This window comes from Archocentrus centrarchus, chromosome 15 (genome assembly GCF_007364275.1).
Source record: "Archocentrus centrarchus isolate MPI-CPG fArcCen1 chromosome 15, fArcCen1, whole genome shotgun sequence".
Lineage (NCBI taxonomy): Eukaryota > Metazoa > Chordata > Actinopteri > Cichliformes > Cichlidae > Archocentrus > Archocentrus centrarchus.
In genome coordinates this window covers 24,905,379-24,917,033 of record NC_044360.1, presented here as the reverse complement: position 1 = coordinate 24,917,033, position 11,655 = coordinate 24,905,379, and the positions used below count along the sequence as shown (strand labels likewise).

Here is an 11,655-nt window from a genome sequence, read left to right as displayed (position 1 = left end):
CTGTCATTAGTGTGACAAATACTAAAACTCAAGGATTTTATTGATTTCAGATAAAAAGATATCTCTGCAACAGATTTCTGAAACAGTATTTGAGCCATTCACAGTTGTTTTCAAACACGCATTATTTTTGCAGCACGAAAAAAATTAAAGGTGAGACGCATAATCTTGTACACCCAGCGTTAAGCATCCGTAGTGATTCGGACTCTCCTCGACTTCATTAGCTACATTAGAATACCTGCATGTTGACAAGATGAGCATTTCTCAAGGCCCGGTCTTAAGAGCTGGAATAATGAAATCATGTCCCATGATTAGTTTATTTGAAGTGCGGTGAGATGGAAATAAAAAGCAAGCCCGAGCATCTAATTACACTTAAAACAGTGTAGGAACTCGTATCAAGTACATTTATTCGAGTGACTCATTTAACAAAATCGCACCTGTGACAAAAGCTAGTGTACACAGACGGCGATGCAGAGGTAAAAATATTTACAACTTGAACAGCCTGTACTTGGGTACAAAAAGATATCTGCAAGTCATTTGCTTCATTAAAAGTGGACCCATTATGCTTTTCCTTATTTATTTCCTGTAATATGTATACATATCCTGTACCAGTAGCGGTCGCTCAAATTAAACATGGTCAGAGTTTCAAATTATGAGTGCAGCGTACATAAAGGTCATCACTGCAAGTCAAAGGCTCCACTTTCACACTGCTTTAAATGCTCAGTTTGAGAGATTTGTTTTCTCCTCTTTGCTCTCAATGTTGTCATTGAGAGCACTGAATCCCCTCCCAGCTGTTGCTCAAAACCTTTTGTTCATGAGGGGCAGCCAATCAAAAGAAATCTGGCCCAAACAGCTTTTTTCAGGCAGCGGATGAACTGAGAGGCTGCACCAAGGCTCAGCATGAGATAAACGGGGATTATTTTGGATGGGAAATCATGCAAAGCTACTTTAGTGGAGTCCAGGAATACAAATACGCAGGAGGAAACAGAGCATAATAGGTCCCCTTTAAGCCCATGAAGCACTGAGTTTGATTCTGTGTATCGTGTATGCGGTTAAGGGGCAATTCAAGCAAGTTGAGGTAAAAATTAGGAAATCCTCAAATACTATTGTGTGGTTGTTTTGACTTTATGGCACTCGGTGTTAACGTCCTGTACGGCAACCTCTGCCAATCCCACACGCAAGGCTTAAAAACAAACATGAATGACTCGAGCTTAAACCAGTGGGTGAACCAAAGATTAACTAACTTGTTAGTATAGAATAAAATTAAATGGCTCAGTGCCTTGGACAGCACACAACATTTAGAATATCAGCTGGAACCAAACACATTGTATATAAAAAAAAAACAAAAGAAAAAATAGTTTTCCTCTTTGGCAAAACTGGAAAATACAACCTGGTTTACCAAAACAGTAAAGGCAACAGGAAGAAGAGAGTCATAACCAAGTTCAGTGACTTAGCTCCCACTTCTTTCCACACTCATTTGTGTCGACTGTAACCACTGAGATACATATAATGTGGGTGAAACCAAGGGATTTATGGTATTAACACACAGAGAGTATTATTAGCAGCAGCAACAGAGTCTTGATTAGCCCCATTTATCAAAACGACACAAGACACTTTCACGTTAAAGGTTAGGAATGGATCATCGGCCTCGTCAGGGTTTTCAGTCAGACACACACCACGAAGGCACTCTTCAAATGAGCAGAAGATGAAGAAATTCGAAGGAAAGCACCAAAATGGAAGTCTGTGTGCTTTCTTTTTTTTTTTAACTTCTGCTCAACAGCTCAACATCACGTTCTCTTTGTTGTTCACAGTGTTTCGTGACCTCGAGTCAAAAAGGGATGACGCACGGTTAGCATTGTACCTAGTGCAGGGAGACAACTTGTGATAAAGACAGAGGAGGCACGGTATTAGTTCTGCAGCGAATCTGGTGGCGCTGGCCCTCGCTATCACGAGTCATCGCTGGCCCGTTTGCGAGACTGGTCACCCCTGGAAAACAAGCACAGTCTGTTAGTGATTTAAAGGAGATGTGACAGTCTGTGACACAAAAGCCTCAGGAAACTGACCGTGGGAATCCGTTCATGGAGAGCTCCATCTGTAGCTTCTGGTCATGAGCGGCATAGTCTGACAGCAGAGACTCAACAGCAGGAGGGTTAATCTGGGGGATAAACCCGGAGAAGAGATCTGGGGCAAGTTGGGCCCACTCTGATAGAGGAAACCAAATATGAGTGAATAAGAGGAGGATGTGAAATAAATAATTTGTCTCTCTCCACGTGTGGCTTTTGAATACATAAGTCACCTGGTCGGAGGCTGTAGAGGCCCTTAACCACACTGGCCATTGTTGAGGGCTGCACTTCAAAGGGCATGGACCGAGCTTTAATGAGAAGAGCTGAAAGGAATGAGCACGATGGACAAGATAGTGTCAACTGATTTGACTGAAGGCGGGATTTTTTATGTTACAATTTTGCATCACTTCACAATTGATCTGAGCAGAGCGGATGAGATGAAGCCGCACACTCACGCATCAGTGTGTTCACGTGTTTTTCTGCAACGTGATCGGCGAACAGCTTCATCAGGTCCTCTCTGAGGTCTCGGTTCAGTTTAGACTCGATGTAGAACTTGTTCTGAAACATTAAAGGGGAGGTAGAAGCATGCATAAACATAAATTGAAGACTACATTTGGCTGCATGTGATGTGCTGAATATGTGCTTGAAAAGAAAAACAAACAAACAAACAGATAAATGGTGCCTACCAAGTACATGAAGACAGGAACTATGCATTGAAGAGAGGCTATGTATTGTGTCAGTGCAACGTTGAAATTCTCAATGAAGTTCTCAAGTGGGCTAGCCTGCAAAACATTGTAAAAAGAATGTTTTATAGTTCCTGCGTGTGCTGTATGGCATTCCTCTTTGCATTTGGCTTCACTTACTTGTAGATGGGTGGAAACCTGCTCCAGATGACCTGTTATTTTTGACGTCAGATCATTGTAGAGAAGCTCAGAGTGCTGCTGACAGACACACTTGTACACATAACTAGGAAAACAAAAAGACCGGCATTTCAGGTTATGCAAAACATTCCCAGCAAATCACATGGCAATGTATATGGAGCTCTTTAAGGCAACATAAATCATATTCTGGAGGTGGGGGGGAGTCACCTGTATATTTGTGCATAAGAAACAGAGATGTGGTCTGTGGAATTCTGAATCAGCAGACGGTCAATTGCCTTCTCCAAGTTTGGCCAGTGGTTTTTCCGGTAGTCCCCTACTGCCATTTCATTCAGAACTGAGTGAAAAGAGCAGAGCTGTATTGAGCCTTTATGTCACTCTTCACACACATTAGTAACATAAGCGGAGGCCGAGCTGCTGAGAGACGGGGAGATATCGGGCCCTGCTTCGAGTGAACTTACGGAACTTGGAAGTAGAATCGAGGGCGAATTTCCTCTCGACTGCGGCCGCCGGCGCGCTGCTGTCAGTCTCGCTGACTTCGCTGCTCTCGCTGCCTGTATCCGAGTCCATAAACTTTGACCCGCCGGTTGCACCGGACCACATCTTCCCTTGTCTTGCACCCGGTTCTCCAGCCGGCACCGTTGCACAGACAGGCTGCGAGACCGTGGATATATCCGACAGCTGGCTGCTGAGATATGTGCGGACTCTGTTACTGCCGCTGGCGCGGTAGTTGTGATTATGGTCGTCTCTTACATCCAAGCTGTCGTCCTCCATAGCCTCCATTTTCGCAACTCGTCCGGTGCGCCGAAGCACTGCGTCGCTAGATGAACATCTCAGCCAACAATTAAAGCTTAAGACAAAAACTGCCAGGCGACTCCGGTGGAGTCCATCTCCGTTTACTGTTAATTTTTACGACAAGCCGTATCGCAGGACAGCTAACAGGACGATGGGAAATGTAGTTCCAAGGCTTTAGGGCTAAATAATGTCCCTTGACTTTGTGTGTATGTGAATCCTATTGGGGGGGGACAATATGATAACTACCTAAATGTTACTGAAAAGCAGACCATTGACAGCTAAGATGCTTAACATAACACATTTAAAACTAGACTGTAATACGCATGCTCAAACTCCCTGATGCCGTCCACCAACATGACATGATACACTTTTTCATGACATAAATGTTACGGGACTCCATCGTCTCTCGGAGACAAGAGATTAATTAGTTAATTAATCTATCATCTCTCGCTAAACTCTGAAAGCTCATATGCGACTGAGGAACTAGCAGTATGAACTTAGAGGCACCAGGTGGCGCTTTGTTAACGTCTGAAAATACTACTATAATAAACACCAGCCAGGTGCGTTTGAAATAAGAGAAATGAGCGGTCAGGCTTTGTTTCTTCACCTTTTTTTTTTCTTTTTCTACTGAGAACCCCAGTAGAAATAACTACAATGATGTTTAAAAAAAAAAAATCTTATCTCGTTAAACCGTAAACAAAACATTACCTTGTCAATGGCATGTGAATTACGTCAGTGTAGACATTTATCCAACACATTGGCTCAATTATGTCTATATACCAACACGTTACAGGCAGCAGACTCCTCATGAAAAGTGACACAGGCAACAAAACCAGGTTTATAAGAAGGACAAAAGGTGTCATTTTCAATGTGAATATATTCCTAAGGCTTAATATTACAACTCAGTCCACCTTTGTACAGATAAAAACTATCATCTACCCTTCGATGAGTATGTCTCACATCAGAGTATAAAAAATAAGAGGCTTGACCATAAAAAGTAGCTGCCACATGTCAGAAGGAACACCTTGTCAATAGTTATATTTTTTTTCTCGAAAATTTAAATGACAGATTAAACATACAAAGCTTATGACAACGTAGGAGAGTGTTGATAAAGTGTTCTTTGGTCTAAAATTAAAGAGTACTGTTCCTTTTCCACCAATGACCCTTATGAAAAGGCAGAACTGAACTTTCTATATTGCAGTTAGTGCGTTCAAGTAAACCATCAGAAGATTTATGTATGTGTCTGAAACTCAAAGTACCCATCACTGATCGGCCGCTGGCTTATGCACTGATGTTTTCTAATGGTAGCGTGAACCAGCTCTAAAAAGTATCATTAGACCACAGGTGACATTGCTGTATGGACCGAAATTAACATCTGAAACCTTTGCTTGTAATCACTGCAATGTAGAAATTAAAGCTTAATCTAAATGAAAGAAACAGTTAAATTTCTGAAAATGTGAATGCAAAATTAGATGAGAACATGGAAAGAAATCTTAAAAAAAAAAGGAAAAAAAAAAACTGTACTTTAGTAAGTAGTATACAGTATGCAGTTTCAGACACAATGTATGTGACCAAACAGGCAGGAAAAAAAAAACAAAAAAAAACAAACCTGCTGCATATTCACACAAAGTTGCCACACAATTTGAACTTTATGAAAAATGAACGCAGGGTTTCCACCAGACTACTAACAGCCCAGAGGCCCACTGAACCCCAGTGGACTGAACACTAAACATTAAGCATCAAGGAGTTCTTAGTATGTATTTACATTTTCTTTCAATCTACGAAAGACAGCAGCTACAGCTGTTAATGTTTTAGCTCACAAATATAAACACCCAGAAGAGTTACAACAGTGAAACCTGAAGGAGAATAAGAACCGGTGAACTGCGATAAACGAATTCTCTTTGAGCTGTGAAACTAATAGCCGAGACGTTTGTCTGATTCGATGCTCTGCCACTCGTACAGCCTGCGTCACTACCTCTTTATGATGTGAAAAGAGAGAAAGACACTCCTTGGATTCTTTGCTACCACACAGAATAAATCTCCTCTGACCACTGGGTCTAACGACTTTTCTGGCGGAAACCCTGAATATTAAGGATGATGAGTCAAAAATATATGAAACTTATGTGTATATATTTATATATATCTATAAAAAGACAATTAGTGCTTTGTTGAATGGGCAATTTACATTTAAACATGTGTGGTACTCTGAGTCTTTTCAGAATTACTGTCCATCTGCACACTTGATGAGGCCTCATTGGCTAAAGTGTGCGGTACTGTGTCTTTGAGGCATGTCTCTCCATCCGCTGCTGGTATTACGCCGGCATCTTCCAGCTCGCTGTTGTCTTCCTCCCCTTCAGCACAGCATTCCGACTCCTCGCTGTCACTCCCACAGGAGCTCGATGTCTCATCTTCAGAGTCGGAATAAACCTCAGCCCCGTGGAAGATATAGTGATTTGGTGGTTGGAACAGGTATTGGCCTGCTGTGGAAAACAAAAGAAGATCGTTCAAATGAGCTTTGTATATTGTTTGTCACACCAATGCGCTTTACCAAGGTCTGAAGCTTACTCTCAAGGCGTTTGCTGATTGGAGTTCTGTTGACTCGACTCATCCAGCAACGTCTACGAAATTCAAGGTGGGAGGTTTGGCTCTTTCGTTCAGCTGCCTCCTCTTTTGGTGCGCCCTCTGCTGCTTTCTCTGGAGGTTCAGTGGTCTCCTCACTTGGACACTGAGCATTTGGACAAGGCTCTAGAGGTGTAACATTATTATCAGCAGTCTCTGTGACATTCAGGCTTTCTGTCTCCTCTGAAGGCATATTTACTGAGTCTGTAGTGTGCTGTTTCTGCTCCTCCTGAGCTGCATCGCCCGAAGCAGACAAGGCCTCACGTGGTGGCTGTTCTGGTAACCGAGGGGGTTTCTCTGTGATCTCAGTTAGTCTTACAGTGTTGTAGCAGAGCTGCTCAAAGTCTCCAGCCAATCGATGACAGAGCTCATTGATAATGACGTCACAGTCCCCCAGTAGCTCCACATCAAAGTTAAGATGAGGCAGCTGCTCCCTATTGATCAGGACCTGAGGCACTTCATGAGGAATGGAGTCTGGATGGAAGGGAAAACAAATGTTCTGTGCTTGAACTGTATGCAAACAGAACAGAAACACACTGTTTCGTGCATGCATGTTACAGAGACCAGAAATGTATCCATACAACATACTTGGGATGAGGGCAACTGGTCGGACTTTAAGTGAAGAGCCAATGACAATCAAGAGATCCACCTCGTCTTTATCCTGTTTCATGGCTCTGTGGAACATTTCTGGAAGATTCTCTCCAAAAAAGACAATGTCTGGTTTCATGATTGCCAGGGGGATATCTGGACACCGTGGACAACGAGGGACAACCTGACGGGGGAATTTAATTTATTAGCATTCATTATTGAACATTTACTTTTGCACCACAGAACTCCAAATTATCAGAAAAAAACAAAAAACCTCACAAGCAGCATTAACATAGCAACAGTCTGTAATGTTGTGGGTTGTTTGACAGGTAAAACTAAAAAGGGTCAAATAAGCTTTTGCAGTCCATACTGTTACATACATACAAGCAATGACGGCCATAATCAAGACCTCTAACAGCAAATATACATACAGATAAATCAATAAGCTGCTTATTAAAGAGGATTTTCGCTACATGAAATGATGGATGCCAGAAAAGATTTTAGATCTAATGTGTTTTCATCTGCATTGTTGCAGATGTTACCAAACTATATCATAAGCTTATGGACATGCTGTAACCTTTAAAATACAATTGCTGCATCCAACAGTGTGCAAAAAAAAGAAGGCATCCTGAGTCAGACTGTAATGAACGCCTACCTGGTTAAAGATGTCTTCCCTTATAGCCTCACAGTCCACTTTGTGCTTACAGACGAGACAGGATGCAGTTGCAAATGATCCTAAAATATAATTGACATTACTGCAGATGAAGTATAAAAAGAAATAAAATAAAAGAAGCAAGAGGGAGCTATCAAATGTACCACTCACCATGACACTGGATAATCCGCTGAACTCCAGCCACTTGTTCCAGTGTATCGATGTTTTGTGTATAATTGCGCAGCAGCTTCCCTTGCTTATCTAGCATAGATATAAATCTATGACAAGGAGAAGGCTCGAACTGCCCAGGGTAGATCTCCTATAATAAAATAAAAAAAAAAAAAAAAAAGAGAGGCATTCAGCACCTGTGAAGAAAATTCAAACCTTGCTATAATCATATATCACCCCTATCCTGGCTTTACTGGACCTTATTTTAACCCTTGCATGCATACAGATCTATTTATAATGTATTAACAGTCTATCTGACATTAATAATTGGATGACTAATCCTTAATGTTTCCAAGAGCAGTATTAATTCAATATTAATTAACACTTAGAACACAAAACCTGCTTATTGCAAACTAGTCTGAGCATTCAAAGCAGTGGTAGGAAACCTTGCATGCCTTTCCCTACCCTCACAGAAATGGCAGCTCAGGGGCCTTTATTAGGACCCCCTCAACCCCTTTTAATAGCTCTGTTTATACATACATACAAATATACATACAATTCGGTTCATACAGCACGTTATTCTGTACACTTCAAGCACTTTATGTACCTCACATTCATGGTCAATTTAGAGTCACCAGTTAACATAACACGCATGTCTCAGGACTGCGGGGACAAGGCCCGATTACCCAGAGGAAACCCATGTAGGCTTTCCCTTTCTGCATGGAGAACATGCAAACTCCACACAGAAAGGTCCCAGCTGGGATTTTAACCAGGAACCTTCTTTCTGTGAGGCAACAGCGCAAACCACTGCACCACCATGTGCTATTCTATATGGACCACCATCCCACCCTATTACAGATCTTTTATTTGTCATAAGTCACCCTCTGACTTTTGTATGATTTCTTTTACTTTTGTATTATGTTTCCCGTTAACTTTCAAAGGTGAACCTGTTTTCTAAGAAAACGTAAACACAAACGTGAGAGGCACCATATAATACGACATAATACAAGATTTAGCATGAGCTCATCTGTGTACTCAGGAGTACAACTGCATAATATTTAGGGGTGTGGCGGTTCACTGTGGTTAACCAATAACCGTGTTATACAAGCCATGCTTTGGCTTCTGTCCGATGACAGGGATACTGAGGTGAGTTGTTGAGAATTTCCAGGACTTCTCTGTTGGTAACTGCTGCTATTTTAGTCAGCGCTGCTGATTTGGCCACTGTTAGCCCGCTGCTGAAATGTTCTTCGAGGTGGATCTAATGTTGTGGACACCTCAGAGACTTAGCAAATAAACTCTCAAATGATGTGAGAATGTAATCAAACTGTTGATCAGAGGGAATGTGTGATTTTTAGGACATTCGAGTCGAATAATGTTAACTTATAACCAGTTGTTGTTGATTAGCCGGCTCCTGTCAGCTGTCCAGAGCGTCGCAGGTCTGATCTGCTGAAAATCAGTAACTGCGACAATACTGGGAATAAACATGAGGTGATATCCAGGTGATATGTAGTAGACACTGATCAACTAATCATCAGTTATGTTTTTACTCAATTTTCATTTGTTTTCTAGTCTAATGTGGCTTTTACGTTCATTAAAAGTTATTTTTTGTTATTGTTTGCAAGGAATAAATAAGTTCTTCGTTTAGTTTAGTCACATATATCATCGTTTGATCCAGAAATAACCACTTCATATATGCAAATGAACCAAACTGAAATTTACTGAACCGTGGCTTCTGTACCGCAATATGAACCAAACTATGGAATTTTGTACTGTTACACCCCTAATAACATTAGCACTATAATATGTGTGAACTACTCTTCTCTGTTTACTAACCTTTAAGTAGTTTCCCTTCCTTTTACTTCCTAAATGACCAAAACCCTTTAAAAGAGTTAAATGAAAATGCAGAGCCAAGTGCATGAAATCTTCTTTATCTAGTCATAATACCATCTTTAGTACATTGCAATGGTTTGCATGAGCACATTTATGGTTTTGAGTAGGATTATTAATTCTTAGTTGGGGTTTTTCAAATTGTTGTTGTATTCCTCATGTATTATTATTATTAATGTATAATTTTTAAACTTATAAAATTAGGTGCAAGAGAAAACAAACACCATGAACAAACCTTAGCAAACTTGAAAAAGGGTCTAGGGTCTCGTCTGAAGTACTCAATGTCAAACATAGATTGAGGGTCTGGAAGATCAGGAAAATCTACAGCCAGCCGTGCATAAATTCCATCTCTGGAGCGGAAGTCTGGTATTCCACATGAAACGGAAACCTACAACAAATGAAACAAAAATTATAAATAAATGCAAGCCTCCTGACATAATGAACACTAGAGATAAAAATCAAATAAGAAAGTGGTAATTTACACATTCCAGCTATATGATACAGTAATAAATGCATACCCCAGCACCAGTCAGCACTAGGATCCTTTTACTTTCATGTAGTAGTCTGACCACATCTTCTAAGGTGTTAATATCCTTCCGCTTCTTTCTTTTTGGGGGCTCGGAGATGTTGATGATGATCTGCCACAATGTCATGTCATCTAAATCTGGTGGGAGTACAGTCTCAGGCAGCAAGTCCCTCAGAATGGCCCTCGGATCTGTCTCTCTAATGTGTTGCTGGATGAAACTGTAGGAACCTGCGTGTAAGAATATAACATCTCAGCACGCCTGGGTTTCCAAAAACATACATGTTTGTACGAATGCGTACAATTATTCTGCAGTTTAAATTTAAATAAATTTATTCTTACTAAATACATAAGAGAATTAATCTTAGTTTTGCAGTTTATTACTACTCAAATTCTCTTAGTTACCTATTTGCGGTTGAGGAGTCCAGTCGCTGGAGCTTGCATGTGAGGACCTGTCATCCTCTTCGGTGATGTGGTCCGGTGTGACAGCCAAACCGTTAGAGGGAAGATCGTCGTGATCAAGAAAATCTAAGCACAGACACAGAGAAAATTAGCAAAATAAGACTAGATATAAGACGGGACTCTCTTTAAAAGCTGCCTGGAAAGCAGCCTCACTGCGGTACCGGACTCAAGTGAACTTTATACCGGCTAACATACGCCAAGTTGCTCTCAAAGTTTTATGGAATAAGTTAAATGGACAAATTCGTGCTGACAGATTTCGACTTCCGTTTAACAAAATAAAATTTAGTGGAAAAGTTTCCGTCTTCTCAACACCCACACATCTTTACTGTATTTAACGTTAGCTGAGTTAACTGTTTCACATGGAGCCAGTTAGCTCACCGGTTATGTTGATAAAGACACTTTTTCTCACCGTTAGTCACTTAAAGACTTTTTATTTTTTTTTATAAATATACATATATACCTGCATTCTCCTCAGTTGCGCCAAAGACGGTGGTGTCACCCAGTTTAACAACTGGTTTGTGCGGCTCGGGGAGCAACACTTCCAGCCCATTGTTGTCTCCGCCTCGCGCCGCCGGGGCCTGCTCCACCGCCATCACCGGCTTCGCTTCCTTCTCCGCTGGCTGCGTACAATTCAGCGCCGCCTCCCAGCTCTCTGCTGCCGCGGAGACGCACGAGAGCTGGTCCGCTTCGACGGCTTTTAATCCATAGTTAGTCACCGGACTGATTTTCGAAATCTTCGCAGCCGGTTCCTCCGTGTCGGAGGCCCCTGAAAAGGCCGCTCTGAGACTGCTCTCTCCGTCCGCCATCTTCAGCCCGCAGAGCCGCCGAGCAGAGCCTTCCTCTCGGACAGCTGGCTCATTTGCATAACACACGTGACCCGCTCTCTTCCAGTAGTCCCGAGCGGAACGCCCCCCTTCACGTCGATGACATTATACCATAACAAAGTATTGCTGCCTTCAAATGCTGTCAGGTGATTTCTAATCGTAGGTGGGCCCTCACCATGACTGTAAGCTGCGACACCTT

General features: G+C 41.7%; 2 protein-coding genes across 2 annotated transcripts; both read right to left on the bottom strand.

Moving 5' to 3' along the window:
• Positions 1-56: 56 nt before the first annotated feature.
• Positions 57-3,837, bottom strand: cacul1 (CDK2 associated cullin domain 1). Its single transcript, XM_030748113.1, has 8 exons — positions 3,400-3,837; positions 3,149-3,275; positions 2,924-3,026; positions 2,747-2,842; positions 2,516-2,618; positions 2,294-2,383; positions 2,061-2,199; positions 57-1,983 (listed from the first exon to the last, which is right to left on the bottom strand). Exons 1-8 carry the CDS (start codon positions 3,719-3,721, stop codon positions 1,944-1,946), a joined length of 1,020 nt encoding a protein of 339 aa, XP_030603973.1. The 5' UTR covers positions 3,722-3,837; the 3' UTR covers positions 57-1,943.
• A 538-nt stretch (positions 3,838-4,375) lies between these two features.
• Positions 4,376-11,543, bottom strand: sirt1 (sirtuin 1). Its single transcript, XM_030748672.1, has 9 exons — positions 11,093-11,543; positions 10,576-10,698; positions 10,166-10,401; positions 9,883-10,035; positions 7,764-7,911; positions 7,596-7,675; positions 6,941-7,124; positions 6,299-6,826; positions 4,376-6,213 (listed from the first exon to the last, which is right to left on the bottom strand). The coding sequence occupies exons 1-9, from the start codon at positions 11,436-11,438 to the stop codon at positions 5,921-5,923; spliced, it is 2,091 nt and encodes a 696-aa protein (XP_030604532.1). The 5' UTR covers positions 11,439-11,543; the 3' UTR covers positions 4,376-5,920.
• Positions 11,544-11,655: the final 112 nt, after the last annotated feature.

What these genes read in the sequence shown, in the direction of transcription:
- cacul1 (XM_030748113.1), bottom strand. Translation starts at nt 3,721, where the DNA reads ATGGAGGCTATGGAGGACGACAGCTTGGATGTAAGAGACGACCATAAT. An exon ending in CCTCTACAGCCTCCGACCAG is followed by an intron (nt 2,200 to 2,293) that starts GTGACTTATGTA and finishes TTCCTCTATCAG; the next exon opens with AGTGGGCCCAACTTGCCCCA. An exon ending in TCCATGAACGGATTCCCACG is followed by an intron (nt 1,984 to 2,060) that starts GTCAGTTTCCTG and finishes CTTGTTTTCCAG; the next exon opens with GGGTGACCAGTCTCGCAAAC.
- sirt1 (XM_030748672.1), bottom strand. Translation starts at nt 11,438, where the DNA reads ATGGCGGACGGAGAGAGCAGTCTCAGAGCGGCCTTTTCAGGGGCCTCC. An exon ending in CGCAACTGAGGAGAATGCAG is followed by an intron (nt 10,699 to 11,092) that starts GTATATATGTAT and finishes GTCTGTGCTTAG; the next exon opens with ATTTTCTTGATCACGACGAT. An exon ending in AATCAGCAAACGCCTTGAGA is followed by an intron (nt 6,214 to 6,298) that starts GTAAGCTTCAGA and finishes TGTTTTCCACAG; the next exon opens with CAGGCCAATACCTGTTCCAA.